The sequence below is a fragment of the Notamacropus eugenii genome, chromosome 1 (genome assembly GCF_028372415.1).
Source record: "Notamacropus eugenii isolate mMacEug1 chromosome 1, mMacEug1.pri_v2, whole genome shotgun sequence".
Lineage (NCBI taxonomy): Eukaryota > Metazoa > Chordata > Mammalia > Diprotodontia > Macropodidae > Notamacropus > Notamacropus eugenii.
The window spans coordinates 178,151,181-178,170,398 of NC_092872.1; the positions used below are offsets into that span (position 1 = coordinate 178,151,181).

At 44.0% G+C, this 19,218-nt stretch overlaps 2 protein-coding genes across 7 annotated transcripts in view; one reads left to right on the plus strand and one right to left on the minus strand.

The window, feature by feature from the left end:
• The window catches only part of ZNF592 (zinc finger protein 592), a 65,350-nt gene extending 54,008 nt beyond the window's left edge, over nucleotides 1–11,342 (minus strand). For 2 of the 4 annotated variants that reach the window (XM_072619876.1, XM_072619850.1), the window contains exon 1: nucleotides 11,244–11,342. In XM_072619876.1, the coding sequence (XP_072475977.1) occupies nucleotides 11,244–11,250 (7 nt within the window). In that variant the 5' untranslated portion in view covers nucleotides 11,251–11,342. Of the gene's footprint in view, nucleotides 1–4,438; nucleotides 4,835–4,975; nucleotides 5,114–11,243 lie in introns of those variants that run through there. The other 2 variants (XM_072619870.1, XM_072619860.1) reach the window with 2 other exon arrangements.
• A 2,547-nt stretch (nucleotides 11,343–13,889) lies between these two features.
• SEC11A (SEC11 homolog A, signal peptidase complex subunit) overlaps nucleotides 13,890–19,218 on the plus strand; it is a 40,936-nt gene continuing 35,607 nt past the window's right edge. The window contains exon 1 of one of the 3 annotated variants that reach the window (XM_072619896.1): nucleotides 13,890–14,101. In XM_072619896.1, coding sequence (XP_072475997.1) covers nucleotides 14,051–14,101 — 51 coding nt within the window. In that variant the 5' untranslated portion in view covers nucleotides 13,890–14,050. The remainder of the gene's footprint in view (nucleotides 14,102–19,218) is intronic. The other 2 variants (XM_072619902.1, XM_072619910.1) reach the window with 2 other exon arrangements.

Below are 19,218 nucleotides of genomic sequence, written 5' to 3' on the forward strand. Positions count from 1 at the left end.
TCTATACAGGAAGAAACAGACATCAAAAAGGAAACCAACTTGCTCAGAATTACACAGCTATTCTGTGATAGAGCTTAGAATAGTACCTGAATTCTGAATCTTGGCCCACTACTCTTTCCACTATACTACAGAGACAGAGTAGAAGAATAATGAAAACATGTAGGACAATAAGAGGAAAGCAAAAGATTTTTTTTAAATCCTCAAATAATGGCAAATTACATGATTCTAAAATGACTATATATGAAAACATCATGATGAATTACTTGTTAATATAGAAAAAATGAAACTGGAATACTTCATCTAAAGGGTTACAATGTTTAATTCACTTCAAGGAATACAGATTAACATTAACAAGATCTCTACCTAGGACTTACCCAGATGCTATAGCTTCTCAGGCCCCATTCAAACCTAAGTTTTTTCTCTCCAGCTTAGCTCCACCAGGTTCCCCAGGCACTGTCACCCACACAATCCAATTCTTACCTCCTGGTTTCAAGCTCCATGCAGTTATCAAGGTCTTGCCGAGACCAGTTGCCAAGAGTGAGTAAAAATGTACACTCATGCCACGGATTAGATTCCTCCAGTCTCTCCAGAAGGAAAATATTTTGTGCTTATTTATGCTTCTACTATCTCACTATAAGAACCTGGGTTCACCTCCATACCACAGTGAGGAATCAAACATTGTGCCAGCAGAGAAGAAGCTATTCCAGGTGTTACCGAACTAGAAAGACTTCCAATATGGGCCTGATGAGGAGCTGTCAACCAAGGAGAATAGCTTATTACCAGATGTTTCCCTGTCTGGTAATTTTTGCAGCCAAAGCAATTCATTTCTAAGTTGTAGTCTATAATGCACTAAGGCATGGAAGAGTGGTACTTTTGCCATCAGTAGATCATAGATCTTCTGAATGATTTATACCTGCTTCAAACTAATCTTTTCTCCCAAGGTCCATCTCTAAGTTTCTCCAGTTGTTCCCAAAGTCATTGATCTTTTAACAGCCTCTTCCCCAACACATGTACTCACAGTCACTTAATCATTCACTTATTTCAATCCCAAACAGTATCATTACAGTTTGGTACAGAAAACAGAGTAGTGACTAAGAATCAACATGTCTGGATCTTTGGCTTCGTCTCTATCTCTCGTCTCCTTTTTGACCCTGGTCAAGTCTCTCTAAGACCTTGGACAAATCTGGATCTCATTTGTATAAGGTCCTTAATGCCCTAATAAGTCTGTGGACAGATCCCAGGGAGTTCACATAATTAGACTGGGAAAAAAAGCCTATCTTTAGTTCAATATAATTGGTTTCCTTTGTATTTTTATGTATTTAAAAACATAATTCCAATAAGGGGGTCTGCAAACTTCACCAGATTGTCAAAGGGGTCCATGATCCAAAAAAGGTTGAAATATTTTAAATCTTTTCCAATCCTAAAATTCTCTGATAAGTCAGTCAAAAAGCATTTACTAGACACCAACTATGTGGTAGGCACGCTGCCAATCGATGGAGATACAAGAAAGACAGAAGACAAACCCTGCCCCCAAGCAGCTCAAGGTCTGATAGGGAAGACAAAATGAAAACAACTATTCACAAATAAGATAAATACAGGAAAACTGGAAATAATCACAGAGGGAAGACACTAGGATTAAGAGGATCAGAAAAGGCTTCTTGTAGAATGTGGAGTTTTAGCTGAAAATTTAAGGGAAGCCAGGAGATGGAGATGAAGAGGGAGAGAATTCCAGGCACAGGGGCAATGTATGAAGCCAAGAGATGGAATACCTTATGGGAGGAACAGCAAAGCCAGTATCATTGGATCAAAGATAACTGGGGATGGGGCATGTGAGAGAATTAAGATGTAAGACTAGAACTGCAAGAGGGAACCAAGTTATGAAGGCATATGAACACCAAGAGAATTTTTTATTAGCTGCTGTAGGTGATAAGGATCTATTGAAGTTAATTAAATAAGGTGGTGACATGATCAGACTTGTGCTTTAATCAGATCAATATTTGATGCCAGCACTTCCCCTCTACAGGACATCCAGTTCCAGAAGTCCAATAAATAGAGAGAAAGTCTGAGATGTGAGTCTGGACATTAGGGATGGATATGTAGATTTGAGCATCATCAGCTTGGGGATGAAAATTGAATCCCCTGAAGCTAAGAAGATCACCAAGTGAAATGGTATAGAGGGAGAAGAGAAGAGGTCCCAGGACAGAGGCCTGGGGGCACCTGCTGTGAGGCTGGACAAAGATCTAGCACAAAGGAAACTGGGAAGGGTCACTTAGGCAGGAGGAAAACAAGGAAAGTAGTATTATAGAAACCTATACAGAATCCCAGAAAGAAGTCACTGTTGCCAAAATGAATTACTTATGTAGCGGTTAACTTTCTACTTTGTGTTTGTCCTTCATTGCCGAAGAAGACCACGCCAGCAGAGAAATAATGACATGACTTGCACTTGACTTTGTTTTTGAGTGAGGGAGGACTGTGCGGGTCACCAGCCTCACTTCTTCTCCAGAGCCATCTGAATCCAGTGACCAGACATTCATCAGGATGACTGCAGATGACCCAGGATGAGGCAGTTGGGGTCAAGTGAGCTGCCCAAGGTCACACAGCTAGTGAGTGTCAAGTGTCTGAGGTGAGATTTGAACTCAGGTCCTCCTGACTACTGCACTGGTGCTCTATCCACAGCACCATCTAGTTGCCCCTTAACTTTCTACTAATAAGCCTCTGAAGACTTAGCAAGGCTGGTCCTTCAATTATGGCTATCACCTAAATCAGGGGCAGCTACGTAGTGCAGTGGATAGAGCACCAGTACAGGAATCAGGAGGACCTATGTTCAAATCTCACCTCAGACACTTGACACTCACTAGCTGTGTGACCTTGGGCAGCTCACTTGAACCCAACTGCCTCATCCTGGGTCATCTGCAGTCATCCTGATGAATGTCTGGTCACTGGATTCAGATGGCTCTGGAGGAGAAGTGAGGCTGGTGACCCGCACAGCCCTCCCTCACTCAAAACAAAAAGTCAAGTGCAAGTCATGTCATCATTTCTATGATGGCATGGTCTTCTTTGGCAACAAAGGATGAGCACACACACAATCAGCCAATCACCTAAAATCACATTCCAAAACCCAAACTTTTCAAATATTTGCATCAACTCAATCTTATAGAGTCTTGCATAGAAAAGCCTCTAAATAAATATTTGTTGATTTTAATAAAGTACAATCCCCTTCTACATTACTACTAATTACACTATCAAACCCTTGACAAATGTACCCTCCAAACATTTCATATCCTCTGGAGATATGGCTCACAACATGAGCCAAAAAAAGAGACCAAATCCTCCCTTCCCCAACAAAAAACACCTCCACAAAACCACGATTTCTATGTCTGTAGAAATGGATAGCCCCTTTAAATTCTAACTCACTCAGCTACTGACCCAAGCTCTCAAAGCTCTAAATACCTCCTCTCAACACTGACCTGCACCTGCCCAGTCCAATTCCAGCTAAAAGTCAATGGGCCTTAATGTACACTAGTTCCTAGAAAGAGTTCATCCTAAAATTCCCTAAACCTTGGCTGTCCTGCTATAAGATCAAGGTCCACTCCCCCCAAATATACATGTACTGCACATTGTCACCTTAGGGAGGGGCAACAAGACAATCTAAATAATCAGATCAGTCAAAAAACCCACTAAAGATGGACACTCTACCAAGAGGGTTTGTATCCTAAGAGTTGGGTGAGGAAACAAGTCCACAAGAGATAAGGTAGATTTGGTGGTCATTTATCTTACCTCTTCCAATCCAAGATGTTGCCATGAGCTTGTAGTTATGACCATATATGGCCCACATTTTAGACATCGAAACAAGCCCTTCACCTTTACTTCAAACCTCTACTTTCTTGTGAAAGGTTGGTAAAGAATTGTGATGAAACTCCAGCTACCCTGACACACTATATGGAATGTGCTTAAGTGGACTGATATGAGGAACAGGAAACAGCATTTCTAGCCCACAAAAGCCCCAGACAGAAGTGAGTGCAAATTGGGACAAAAATCAAAAGCCCCAATGCCCAAAGACCATGACCTTCGGGCCTGGCCCTAAGGCTGGTCTGGTTCCCTTGCTTAGGTAGTTGGAGGTTTCGGTTTTTTGTCCAGAATTCTGGTGCCCCCTCTGGCCTACCCAAGAATTGTTCCAAACCCCAGAAGCGGTCCCAGAAACGGCCAAATCTGTGTGTGAAGAGGAGCCTTCCTGAGCAGCGATGACCTCCGTCAGGTCAGGTTGGGTCTGCAGCCAATACTCCAAACTGAAAGAGTTCCCCCTCGACAGATGGTCGGACAGACAGGCTGACAGACGTGCACCGCCCCCTTCCTGGCTCCCCACCACCACTCACTTCCCCACTCCTGGGCCCACCCGGATCTGGGCAGCACTGGCATCTGGAACCAGGATGTGATTTACCTGACATAGCTCTGCCTTTCCCGAAGTCACCTTAAGAGCAGTCTATCTGTCGGTCTATCCCGCGTCTAGCAGAAGAGCCCCCGGAGGAGGTGACTTCCTCCCAGCTCAGCAGGCCTGCGCACCCCTCGGGGCCCCTCCGATGCCCGCGGGCCCCGGACGCATGCTGCCCGGCTGGGGGCCCCTGGGGTCCATGTGGGCAGGGTCTGTCGGCGATCGCTCCGCGCCGCCCTCGGGGCGCCCACAGAGGTGCAGTGGGGGCTAGGGGATGAGTGGGTCGGCGGGCATGCCCGCAGCTGCGGCGCGCCAGCTCTGGGGCAGCCCGGGGCCGCCGCCGGACTCGGGGCGGCTCGGTCGGGCAGTCAGGCCCGCCGGCAGGGAAGACGACCGGGCGGGATCGGTCCTGCTGGCGGGCGGGCCGCGGCGCAGCGCCGCGCCTCGGCGGGCTCCCCCGCGGGGCCGGAGCCGGGGCGGCGGTGACGGTGGCGGCATGCTCCTCTCTCCCTCCCCGCGCCCAGCCCCCCGGCCCGGGTCACTTACCCTGGCGGCGGCGGTGGCGGCGGCGTCAGGCCCAGGCTCGGCCGCTCACTAAGTCCCCAGCGCCGGCAGCGGGAGCCACAACATGGCGACGGCGGTGGCGGGCGGGGCTGCGGCTCCGGGGGCGGAGCGGGGGCGGGAGCCGGACGGGCGGCGGGCCCTGGCTGGGGCGGCCCGGCGGGGAGGGACGTCGAGCGGGAGGAGGGGAGAGGAAGGGCAGCAGGGAGGCAGGCCGGCGGGCGGGTGGGCCGCCCACTCCCGACCGGGGCTCCCGGCCACCCCGCGTCTGCTCGGCCGCGCAGGGGCAGCCCCCGATCTGGGCCCCGGCCTCCCCATGCCGCGGCCCGGCCCGGCCCTGCCCTGCCCGCTGGGGCCCGGCCCCGCCGCGCTGCACCGCGCCGCGCCCTGCTCCGCCCGGCCCCGGCCCCGGCCCGCAGCCGCCGCCGCCGCCGGGGACGCTGGGGAGCCAGGCCCGGCTGCGCACACTCCGACGGCCGCGCGCACTCACTCCCGGGCCGCGAGCCAGCCCCCCGCCCCTCCGGACACGGACCCAGGCACTCGTGCACACGCGCACACGCGCGCCCCCCGGGACCCTGCCGAGGCACCAACCTGCAGCTCCTCGGGACGGGACGCGTTTTCCCGGAGGAGCCCGACACCCCGTCTCCCGTCTTCCCTGATTCCTCCCTTCTGGGTCCCGGGGTCACTTTTGGAGGAGAGCCTGGAAGGGGCCCTAATGAGCTAAGCCTAGCAAACTGCTCAGTGGAGGTCAGAATCCAAGCCCTCACTTGACAGCTGGGGAAAGTGAGACCAACGTTAGTGACAGACTTCAGGACCAGAACCTGTGCGTTTCAGCCTCTAGACAGCGACGCTTCAAGGAGAAAACTTTTCGTTCTAGTACCAAACGGATATAAAGCATCTCGAAGGGATGGACCCTGGGAAGATACAAAACTAAATTAGGATAGGTTCCTATCTTCTAGAGGCCTGCAACTGAGAGTGGGAGGTGGGAGCGAATAAACTAGACACTTGTAAATTGAATGTACTTTAGAATAAGCTTACCTAAGAGGGCCGATGAGCACATTAAAACAAGCATGCATAAAAGTGCCTAAGGAGTATGCTGCCATTCTCCAAAAGCAGGCCAGCCCGCTAGGTCCTAGCGCCCACAGGGCCTTCTTATTTCTTGGGGGCAGACGGTAGTTAGAGCTCTTCTACCGGTCTCTGGTGACACACGCCTCCCCCTTTCGGAAGGGGGTCGCAGTCTGGGTGTGGCTCTGAAAAGCAAAAGCTATTCAGTTTAGTTACGGAGTTTAACTATTAGGACTAAAGGGCCTCCATCCTTGGAATCCTACCTATCTGTAGTACTTTACCGTGGTAAGGGGCCCCTCTCCTTCACCTCCTGTTTACTCTGTTTAATGGATCTTTAAGAACGTGTTCAGCCGATGACCCTAAAAACAAATGTTTATTGGACAGGGACGATTTTCTGGGGACTGTGGAACCCGAAAGAATTAACTTATTTATTGTACCTGCCCTCAAGGAGATTACAATACATTTGGCAAACCAGGATGTAGGTAAAACAATATATTGGAAAATCAGGTAGCATGCAACACATACCACGTGAGCATACAATAAGTTTCCTTGGAATTTAGGGGAAGGACAGACCACCGCATCGCTGAGTAATTAAATGAGGCTTTATGAAGGAGATAAGCCCTGAAATGGGCCTAGGAAAATGGGATTTATGAGAGTGCAGCGGGAAAGGACATTCCAAGTAGGACAATCACAAAGGTAAAGAAAGATAATGGAAGTGAGAATGTGCTAGACGTCCGACTAATCAAAATATGAGTCAAACATTTTTAACTATCTACTGTGTGCAAGTCTCCTAGTAGAAGCCTAGAGATTAGATTGGAAGTTTAGGGGGGAAAAAATTGAAAGAAGCTTTTGAGGAATGCAAAGAGGACCATAAAGATAAACCTAGGAACTGCCCTGCAGCATGGAGAAGTCAGTTTAAATTACTAATAAAAAGAGTAAAAATGTTCTTACCTGGGTTTGAAATCATTCCCCCTCTTCCCTTCCCCCCACGAAGTCCAAGAATAAATAAATAAAAGGAGTGCTTTAAAACCAAGTTAGTACTTAGATCAGTAGATAGAATAGTGACTACAGCTCAGAATTTGGAGTTAGGAAGACCTTGATTTTACTAACTCTGTGACCCAGAGCAAGTCACTTAATAGCTTTCAGCCTCAGGTACCTCCATGGTAAAACCATAATGATAATAATAGCACCTCACTGGGTTGTAGTAATGATGGAATGGGATAGGATATATAAAGCAATTTGCAAAGCTTAAAGGCTATATGTATGGGTAGGAAGGACTGAGTGGTCTGGTCGGGGTTATTGTGTTGTTTTGGTTCAGGTATTTTTCTTTGGTTTGCTTTGCTTTGTATCCCCAGGGTTTACCATGGTGCCAGTTAACACAGTAATTGTTTAATAAATTCTAGTTGAGTGACAGATTATTAGCTATTATTCTTGATCCCAGTACAAGGCTGTACTTGGTTCCCTTTCCTCAACCCCAGCCATCCACACTACTGAGATAATTTACATTAGCAGACCTTCCCACCCCTATCAATAGCACTAGGAACCATGGACAAGCTTCCATCAAAAACAAAGCCCTGATTTCAGGGACATTTTGGAATCTAAAGTTAGCTAGCAGAAGAGTCTATACATGTAGCTTGAGGTGATTGTGGGACTTTCAAGTGAAGATAAGACACAGAGGTCTGATAATTTACCTGAGATCAAATGTGTGACTAGCCTTGAAAGGGAATGTAAGTGACCTCTGGCTGCAGATTAAAAGTCTTTTTATAGGAATGAACAAAAAAAGATAATGAATCAAGGAAGACAAAAAAAAAATTCAATAGCTAATACAGTAATGGCATCAAGAAAATTTTCTTGACTGTAACAATGAGGCAGAGTTATTTAACCTGAAGTCAATGCACTTGGATGGGAAAAAAAACCACATCTTCATTTTTTACTAACCTCCAGCTGAAATATGCATTTCCTTTCATTATGAAAGTAGGCAACAAACACTATTCTGAGAATTAGAATGTGAGTTCCTTGAGGGCAGGGATCATGTTTTTGCCTTTCTTTGTGTCCCCAACACTTGGGGGGCCAGAGGGGGAAAGAGAGATGGTCAGAAAAGGGATAAGCATTTTATAGTGCCTACAGTGTACCAGGCTATGCAAAACACTTTATTGTTATAATCCCCATTTTACAGTTGGGGAAACTGAAGCAGACAGAGATTAAGAGACTTGGCCAGAGTCACATACCTAGACTGAGTCTGAGAGTGGATTTGAACTCAGGCCCTCCTGACTCCTGGCCCAGTGCTCAATCCACTGGACTACCTAATTGCCTCTAATATGTGCATAACATTTAGTAAGCACTTAAGAAATACTTATTGCCTGCCTGAGAAGAGGATCCATGGTTTTTACCTAAAGTTTTGTTTTGCTGCCAAAAGTCAAATTTCAAAGATACAAGCAATGTCAAGAGCCCCTGTTTTAAGGCCTCTTTCACGGTATGACCAACATCATTAGTTGCCTGCATGGTAGGGCAAGGGCGTGTCCAGTCCCTGTTTCACTGCCACAAATGCATTCCCAAGTGGCTGAAGCTCAGATCAATAAATTTATCCTGAAGGATTCCCATGGTATGGCAAAAATGTGCTTTGTTGGTCAGTCAATAAGCATTTATTAAGAGCCTACTATGTGCTAGGTATGAACAGCTAGGTAGCAAAGTAGACAGAGTGCAGAGCCTGGAGTAAGGAAGACTCATCTTCCTGAGTTCAAATCTGGCCTCAGACATTTGATAGTTCTGTGATCCTGAGCAAGTCACTTAACCCTGTTTGCCTCAGTTTCCTTATCTGTAAGAATGAGCTGGAGAAGGAAATGGAAAATCACTCCATTATCTTCACCAAGAAGACACCAACAGGAAGAGTTGGACACAATTGAACCACAGCACTGAGAGATACAAGGCAAAAGACAGTACCTGCTCACAAGGGGCTCACAGTCTAAGGAAACCCAAGCAGGCAATGATGTACAAACAAAATGACACAAAATAAACTGGAGATGATCAACACAAGGAAGTCTCTAGCATTAGTGAGGATCAAGAAAGACTTCCCATAGAAAAGGAGATTTTAGCCAGAACTCGAAGGAAGTCAGGAAAGCCAAGAGATGGAGATGAGGAGGAAGAAAGTTCTAAGCATGGGAAATAGCCAGCCAGTAAAAATGCAAAGAATTGAGCAAACCAGTGTCTTGTTTAAGGAACAGCAAAGCGGCCAGTATCACTGAATCAAAGAGTATGTAGTAGGGTGTTAGATATAAGGAGACTGGAAAGAGGGAGGGCAGGTTATAAAGGGCTTTGAATGCCCAAACAGAAGAATTTAAATTTTGAGAGAAATAAAAAAGGAAAGGATTCTAAATTCCATCAGATTCAGAATCAGAGGCTAATTTATTGGTTTGCTTGGTACTGAAAAAGACCAAGAGCCTGCTCTAGCCCAGTTAGAAATACAAATATTCCATAGCCTTTTGCCCTGGTTGTATAAATTTTGACTAACATCAAATAATATAATTTTACTTCCTTTTATTTTTCTAAACTTAACTGACTGAAACTACGAGTGTCCCCCCACTCCAGCATTTAATGAAGAAATTTTTTCACTTTGATGATAATATTTATGATTCAAGGGATAATATAATAATATAATAAAGAAGACAGTGTTCTTTCTACCATACTGCTGAATACCATATTGTGAGAATAATAACATATAACATTTTATTATAATACATATTATATGTTGTAATGATATATTAAAGCATGTCATATAACTGCCTCGAATTCTAGATTTTATATGATTTTCTGCTTTTTTCTTTCCATTTACATAGAACACTAGAGCTAAGAGAGATCATCTACTTCAGTCTTTTTATTTTATAGGTGAGGAAACTGAGGCCCAGAGAAGTAGGTGACTTTCTCAAGAGCATCTAGCCTATCAGTTATGGGTCAGAATGCCCATTTAATTGATTTTCAAAGCTCTGTGCTTGCTCTATGGTTGCTTAATACAGTCAACACTTTGATAACTAATACTAATGAAGGGGACATTTTTTCTCATAATTTACCTGTCAACCTCACTTATAATGATAATAGTTAATATTTGCATAGCACTTACTATGTGCTAGGCACTGTGCTAAGTTGGTCCTGTGCTAAGTTGGTCCTCACAACAACTGTGGGAGATAGGTGCTATTATTACCCCCATTTTACACATAAGGAAACTGAGGCAAACAGTGGTTAAGTGGCTTACCCAGGGTCTGATGTGTCTGAGACTGGATTTGAACACAGGTTTTTCTGATTCCAGGACAGGTGCTCTATCCACTTCTTCACCTAGCTGCTGAAAACTTTTCTTATCCATGTATATTCATTATTTTATAATGGTCAAATTCAAAATAGCCTATACTAAATTGAAAGCATATTACCCCAACCCTCTCAAGAATCCAAAATGACACCCCATGGACTGACATTCAAGGCTCTCTGCAACCTGAATCTTACCTATCTAAACTTATTTTCTTCTACTCCCCAATATTTTTTTCTCTTGACTCCTCTATATGGAGTGCTCATTTTTGCTTCTTCTGTGACCTTCCTCCTTTGTGGCTATCCAAACCTTACCTGTCTTCCAATCTATAAGGAAACCCCACCTCTGCCTCAATATAATCTTTCCTAATATTCCCCAGCCAGTACTAATGATTCAACAACTATTTATTCAGCATCTACTACCTGTGAAGCAGAATGCAAATAAAAGGGGAATGAGGAATTCAGGAATGGGAGGAAGGGTTTGCTGGTAAATGTTTAATTGAACAGCTGACCTAAGAGCCCAGAGCCAGGGTAGTTTCCATTATACCATACATGCCATACATTTTTTTAAAATTTTACTACCTTTTCCTCCAACAAAACTAATTACAAACAATGTAAAACAAACATTCCAAAGCCCCAAAACAAATAAGCACAACCTTAAAAAAAGACTGCAACCGTATCTTTCTGCTATTTATTATTGAATAAAAGTCACGGATATCGTACACATTAACTTTTGTAAAAGTAGTACCAACGTTGTCCCTTGGATTTATTATTTCTTTTACTACTATCCGATATTGGCTTCTTTTGACATAATTTAAGTCAAAATAAGTCAAATAAGTGTTATACCGTAAAGTTTGGCATTTCATTACAGTGAGGCCAGTAAGTAATCACATACCTGGCATCCAAGTCTCAGAGATATGAATATGGAAGGAACCTTGGAGTCTTATGGTCCAGTGGTTTCCAATGTGGGAGGTGGTGGATTAAATTCAGAAGTGCCTGGATTGACACCGCCCCCAGGGGTCTGTAATCAACCAATGAGAGGGTAGGAAGATGATTCAAATCCCAGCCTCCCTACACCTCTTAGAAGATATTGAGCTAGGCACACATGACCACGCCATCCTCTTAAATAATTCCCCACTCCACCCCACCCCCCCTCCAACCACAGACATTCCTGGCTTCTTGGGGCGTGGGCTCCTCAGGGCAGTTGTAATCTACCGTAGAGGCTGTGTCAAGGACCCTTTTGGCTGTATGGTGAAGCCTATGAGCCCTTTCTCAGAACAAAGTTTTTAAATTCAGAAAACCAATTTTTCTAAGCAGGATAAGAACCCTTCAAATTTCGATTCCAAGTCCTACCTCCTGCAAATCTCCTTTCAATATGCACCTTACCGCCAGGGTCGTTCCTCTGTAGGTCATCTCTAATTTATTCTGTGTCTTGTTTGTGCATAGAGGTTTTCATGTTGTTTTTCCCATTTGACTGTGAACTTGAGAGCTGAGACCGTCATTTTTTTTTTCTTTTTTTGGTATCCTTATCATTAAACACACGCTAAACCCTAATCTAATAAATATTAGTTGACTCACTGGAAATCTAAATACCTACGACGGCAGGCAAAATTCCTCTGGTCCCTTCATCTTCTCACGGTTCCCACACTTTGCTACTCAAGCTGGCACCTTGTAGCTACAGCTGGTACCCCTCAATGAAGGATTCTTTGCTTCTGAGAGTGTTACCAGTGAGTGAGCCCTCTATTTCACTCTTTATGGCCGGGATGAGCCATAAATTATATTTCCCATTTCATTATCTTTCCTCCAAATACACTCCTCTTCCGAACTCCCTATGTCTTTTGAGGGTACTATCACCCTTACAATCACACAGCCTTGCAATTATACTGGACTCTTCCTTTTCCCTCATCCCACGTATCCAATCAATGGCCAAAATGTCCCTTGTATCTCTTCAATATCTCAGTTTAGTCCTTCATTACCTCTCCCATGGACCACTGCAATAGACTCTCAATTGATTTCCTTATGTCAGACTCACCTCTCCAACCCACCCACAGATATCAAAGCAATTTTCCTAAGGGGCAGATCTAATCACATCACTCCCCTACCTAGTAAACTCTAGTGGCTCTACAATCAAATGTTATTTCATCTTTATCTTATCCTTTTATAATATCCATTTTTGTGTTTTGTAATGTACATATTTACCAATTCATGCATGTGATTTGCAAGTGATAAATAAACACATGTTGGGAGGGGTGTTCAATTTTATTTTATTTTTACCAATAGCAAGGTCAATTTAAAAAGTTAGAAGGGCATAACTTTAGTCCCAATTTACTGGGGAAAGGCCGGGACCCTACGGAAGAAATAGATCCAGAGGAAGGTTAAAACATTTCATATTTTTACGGGGCTTGAATGCTTGCAAAGTGTTGTATTATAGATACATAAGTATAAATTATACATACATATTCATTATTCATAATTATTATTCATTTATTATTTACACATAGTACAAATATGCATGAAATATATATCTCACTGAAGCCTTACCACAGGCCTGAGGTAGATGCCCATATTACCATAATTATATAATCATTCTAAATTCGATTCTATGTAAATATTATCTAATTATATAATGTAATTATATTATCATAATAATGATCCCTGTTTCACAGATGAGGAAACATTGAGAAATGTTACGTGACTTGAGCAGAGTCTCACATCTAGTATATCTCTGAGAAGCAAGATTGAGAAACAGGTCTCCCTGCTTCCCAGATCTTGCTGACTCCGAGTCCCGCCCTCTTGGCCACGGCGCACCACTGTCCCCACAGAGCTTGCTCCGGTAGGTCCGTCCATAAGGCTGGAGAGGCTGCGGCCACTGACTGGCGATGGACGCAACGTCCATGCAGAGTTTAGGGAGTGGCTCGTCACCAGCTTGGCCGCAGGGGATGAACTTTTTGGCTACAGTTACTCCTAGGAGACCATAAATGATCTTCGTCTGCACTGGGGCCGAGGACAACTTCCACTCCATGAAGATGATTGACATCTGCGGGAGGGGGTTTGCACCGCCCACTCGCGCGGGGAAGGAAGCTGAGCCCAAGTCCGCTTGGTAAAGCGCCCTGCAGACCCAGTTCAGCAAGCCTCAGTACTGCATCGGAGTTCTTGTCTGCCTATATTCCCTCTTCCCAGTTAGACTTTAGTCTCACGAGCGCAGAGAACCACCCTTTGGATCCCTCCTCCACCCCCACCCCGCCACCCCAAAGACCGTGCGTGCCAACTTCAATCAGACCCGGCCAGGGCTATCTAGACCCAAAGCCGGAGGTAAGGGACGAAGAATGTGTGGCCCCAGGCTGGGCGGGGAACGTCCCAGCCCTCAGCCAATCCGAGGAGAGCCGAGGCAAGAATGCGTCCTCCTAATTGGCGGAGCCATAGAAGGTGGGCAGACTTCCCGCACCCTCCTTTTCCCAGTCGGCTGTATCGCAATGGAAGGTGGGGCTGTGGGTTCGGGGCCAGGGTGGGCGTGGCCTGCATAGGGCTAGGTCGCACGTTCTCTCCGTTTCCCTTTGTCTTCCTCCCTCGTCCTGCAGGGCGGGGTGGGCCCCGGCAGCCCGGAAGCGGAAGTGTGAGGTACCGGGGGGAGGGGGCGGTCCAGAGTGTGTACCGCCTACACGCCGGTCCGGCCGCTGCCCTCTTTTCCGTCCCGCCCGCGCCATGCTGTCCCTGGACTTCTTGGACGATGTGCGGCGGATGAACAAGCGGCAGGTGAGGCCGGCCGGGTCCCACATCCCGGGGCCCGCCTTCCCCTTCTTCCCGCCCCTCGTCTGCTCCAGCCGTGCCGCCTGTCTTCTCCCCGCTCTCTCCCCTCCCCTTGGGTCACCTGGGGCCGGGCCGATCTTCGGCCTGGCCCCCTGAGGGTGAGAGGCAGCCTGGAGCCCCCCGAGGCTGGGACAGGGCTCCCCCCGGCCTGGCCCAGTACTGCCAAGGGATGGGGGAGGGAGGCCGCTCTCCGCCGCCCCCGGGCTCCCTGTTAAGAGGCACCCTGTAATGTGGAATAGGGTCACGAACATGGCAGCAGAGGACCTGGGTTCAAATCTTGGATTTGCTCCTGTGTGACCTTGAGCAAGTCATTTCGCCTCTGTGGGTCTCAGTTTCCTCCTCTGTAAAATGAGAGGGCTGAACCAGGTGACCTCTAAGGTTCCTCTGACATTACACGCTTCTGTTTTGGTTTCTGAGGTCAGATTATCCTACCCCAGACCCAACTTCCCCTGCTTGCTCAGGGCCTGTGAGGGTCAGTTCGACCAGTAAAGTTTGAGTTGAGGTGGGCTGGCCCAGAGATTCCTCCAAGTGGGTGGCGAGCTGCAGGATGTGCCAGTCTGGACCGTCTCCAAATCCCCTTCCCAAGAGGATCACGGAGTCGTTGGATAGAAGGAGCTTCTAGTTATTTTGTCAGGCCTTTAGGACTGCTGGCCCGAAGCCCAACAGCTTCGCAGCATCCCTTCTGCTGTGTCAGCTGCAGGATTCAGAGCATGCTTCTGTGGGTCCTGCGAGCAGCAAAAGCTGCAAACTTAAACCCTTCCTCTGGGACAAAGTAGCAGACCTTTATTCGATACTGGTTCTGTGCGTGATACAGTATTTGGAACGTGCTACAGTTATTTATACATGTATCTAAGCTGCTTTTAAGATTCAGAGTTGGAGCACTATCACGCACAAGTGTGACCTTGTATTCGCTTAGAGATAAAAGATACAGCCCTTTAAAGAGTCCTTAGGTTCTGTGTTAGCTTCCAAGAATCTTGACCTTTGGTTTCTAAATGATAAGCTTAAACTCTTCCTTTTTGTCTAAATAATAAGACTTTATTCATTGTTGAGTCTGGTAGACATTTACTAGTTGCAGCTAACAAAGAAGATTAATGTTAGTGTCTTAAGCACACAGTCATCAGGTTATAATAGTGTAGACTCTTGTTCCCCGAAAACCTATTCATACATCATTTGGTTGTGTTCTAGAACTTCACATTGAGGTACTCTGATTCATCACTATTAATGAAATCATTTCTGCTTTCTTGTTTCTACTACTATCACAGTTTATAGGAGTAGGAACACACTTTTCTTAATCTCCTTGGATTTGGGGAGTGGGGGAAGAAGCTCACCTGGCTTGACCACAGATCTGTCTAGGAGAGATTCCAGTCCTATCTCCTGCTCTTTTCTCTGATCTAAGACTTCAGTTGCTAGGAATCCAAGGCCTATTTTTAGTTATTTCTTCTCCCTGGTGATCCCACCCCATGATTAGGTTTCCTTTGCCTCCTGTCACACTGTAATGATTGTGTAGTTGCTTTCAGCCAGGCCATCCATAGACTCCTGGCTTAAAGTTTCAGTTGCACCCAGGGACACTCTACAAAGGAACAGCTGATTCTGCTAACTACTAAAGGGACCCCTCAAAAGGGGAAGGACATCATAGGGAAAGGAGCAAACAGCATCTTGATTATCAGGGTTGTATTCAGGACTTTTGTGAGTACCTGAAAAATGAAGACATTTTTATATGAAGTCAAAAGAAAATGTTAACATAGACTCTGATGGTAGATATTGAAGAACTAACTAAATGAGAAGAGGAAAAATTAAAGAACTTTGCATAATGTAAATTACATGGACAGTTTAACTTTTGCCTGATTACCCTGAATTACTTACATATCATTAAATATTTATAAATCATATAAATACACATATAATAAATATAAATATATATAATTAAATCATTAATTTAAATATTAGATATAAATATAAATCAATTCAGTATACATATTAAATATGCACATTAGCATATGTAAGATTTTTTTTATTACAACATTAAACTATTCTCAGCTCTTACACTTTGTTTATATAGCATAATTGTCAGCTTACTACTCAGATGAAAAGGAAATATGGTCATTAATCTGGTTGTAGTGCCAGTGTACAAGGTATATTGACCTCCCCATCACATCGAGGAGTGGGGGAGTAAGGAGTCTGGTACTGGTGGCTTTCTATAATGTCTTCATACTAATTTTCTAACTTTATCTCCTGTTAAATGAACCTCCTATTACAGCCAAAACAGTATACTTACTATCACATTATCTCTTGTGCTTTCTCTGTTCTCTGTAGTTTCTTATGTGATAATCTCTGAGAAGCCTTCTCTGCTCTTCCTCACCTATTATTCAAAGACTTTTCATGACTACCTCAGCTCCAAATGATCTTTTCTTCTAACACTTAGTATCTGTGAGATTTATTTTTACCATGTTATTTCATTAATTTTATCTCTTAGTCTAGCTCCTTTAAAGGTAGAGGTCAGATCTTCTACCTCTCTGAATTCAGTGCATTAAAGAGTAGATGTTCAATAAATATTTATTGGTTAGTTTTTGTAAAGGAATCAGTTTAGAAAAGTATTTTGCTCATTTCTTTCCCAGACTTTTTTCTTTTTTCTGTAGTATGCTCTCTACCTTGTAGTTTTACTCCTAAGAATATCATGTGCTTTCATAGATATTATCTATGATTACTTAAGTTCCTTCCAACTTTAAATATGGTGATCGCATTTGAAGTTTTCTGAAAAACTGGCCAGGAAATCCTCAGAAACTTAGGCAACATATTCTAAAATCAGCATTGTAATATTCAGAATTCCCCAGCCCATAATTTTTCCAACCCTCTTTATTCTATCTAGGCCATTTTTTAAACGTATGAGAAGCAGCTATCCTACCAGATATTCTCTATTTCCCTGATCCCCTTAAAGTTACAGGGGCCATCTCTTACATACTCCTCACTTTGTAACCACTATTCTGCTAGCAGCAGGGAGTAAAATAGGGTGTGGTGGTTTGGGCAGTAGCTGTTTCCCAGCTCTGCACTGTGGGTGATTAGTGATACATGATGGCAAAATGGAATCTCCTACAGAATTAAGCCCTGGCTGTACTTTTGTTACCACACCGCTAAAAACTTCAAACACCCTTTAATAAACTACTTCTTGGTTTTTATTTGCCCTTGCCAGGTGGCTATGAAGGAGTTATTTTGAATTTCATCTACAAATTAATAGAAATACAGTTCCAAATATTGATTTTAATTGGATTCTGTGATCTTTCTTTTACAAAAGCACTGACATTCCAGTTGCTCTTCCTGTTTTCTACTGGATGAATTGAAATATTGTTGAATTTTTTTTTGTCTTAATGTGTATGCTTTTGAGGACAGGACCTGCAGTTTCACCAGTTAGAAACTTTTACCCATGCAGATTACTGTGTACTTTGACTTAAATAGTCTGAGAATTACCTAGGGCACTGTTTAGGGTTAAAAACAGCTAACCCTTTCCCTAACCCTAAATGCCAGAGGTGGACTTTATCCACTGTAACATGCTGATTTGTGACAATGTGTATACGCTTTAAAAGTTTTGAATTAATGCTTGACTATAACTAATACTGGCTTTAAGTTTTACATTTTCATGGATGGTAAAAAAAAAAATTGTTAGTTATAAAGCAAAACATTTCTGAGGACATATTCTAGTGCCTTTGGGTGAAGAGTTTAAAGTAGTTTCTAAATATTATATCTCAGTGTCTCATAGAAGAGAGGAAATTTGGTGCTGCAGTAATTAGAGGACCAGCTCTAAATCCTTTCCAGCCTAGTGACCCTGAGCAAGTAGTGGAACTATGAATTAATAGATGCTCGTCTGCATACCTGGAGGAAGTTTCCACAGTGGGAATTGCCTGTGCTGATACAGTAGCTCCAGACTCTGTCCATCCCTTACTCCAATTCTCTGTGAAACAAGCCAGTGGCTGTGTCTTTTTCTTCTGCAAGGAAATCTTATTTTTTTTATTTAAAGAAAAAAAAGCTGCAGACCTGTACTCATTTAAACCTTTGTTGCATTTGTTTTTTTTCCCCTTTTCCCAAAGGATTCCTTTAAAGTATAGGATACTTACATACATACATACATACATCAATTGAATATATTGGAATAAAATGAAGTTTACTTTGAAATATATTGTAATGTTCTGGTTTTTCTTATGCTTCAATAAGTAATATTTACCGCCTTAAGCATCAAAAGTTTGTTGTATTTTTAAATTTTAAAATTCTCACAAAAAATAAAACTCATTAATGAACCACTTGTGATGGAAATTTTTCAAAAATATTTTTATTGTTCATGAAATAAGATATCTTTTTCTTGAAGTCTCAGGCTCTCTTTGTTATAAGCTTTTAATTATTGTACTATGGTGACTTCAGGACTTTCCATGTTGGTAGAGTTGGCTGCTTTTTCAAACAGCTACAGACAACCATCTTGAGTTCATTTTCCTGCTTTGTTTAGTTTGTCTCTCGTCGTATCTTTCCCTTTCCTACCCCCCATACTAATTTACCCCTTCTAATATAAACCACATAATGATTTAGAATCATGTCTTAAATAAAAGTAAGTCTCTAACTGAGGGCCTTATATAGAAGCAAAGTTCATGGACAGCTATTTTATTGGTGTTAGACGCCCTTTTCACCCACTTCTGGGTTCATAGTGGTGGTCATTTGAGAGTGCTTCAAGATCTTTACTTCTGTATAGTATATTTCAGGTTTCACTTATGAACAGGAAACATGATCTTTTATTTAGTCAGTCAGTAAGCATTTTTTAGGCTCCTACTATGTATCAGTCACTGTACTAAGCACTGGGGATACTTATAGTTATATTTGCCCTTCATTCTTGAAGAGGACCATGACATCAAGGAGAGGATGACATGACTTGCAGTTGACTTTGATTTGAGTGAGGGAGGGATGTGCAAGGTCACCAGCCTCACTTTCTCCCCCAGAACCTTTGCTGAGGACTTTAAAAAAGAGGCAAAAGACAGTGTGTGGCCTCAGGGAGTTCACAGTCTAATGGGAGAGACAATAAGCAACCA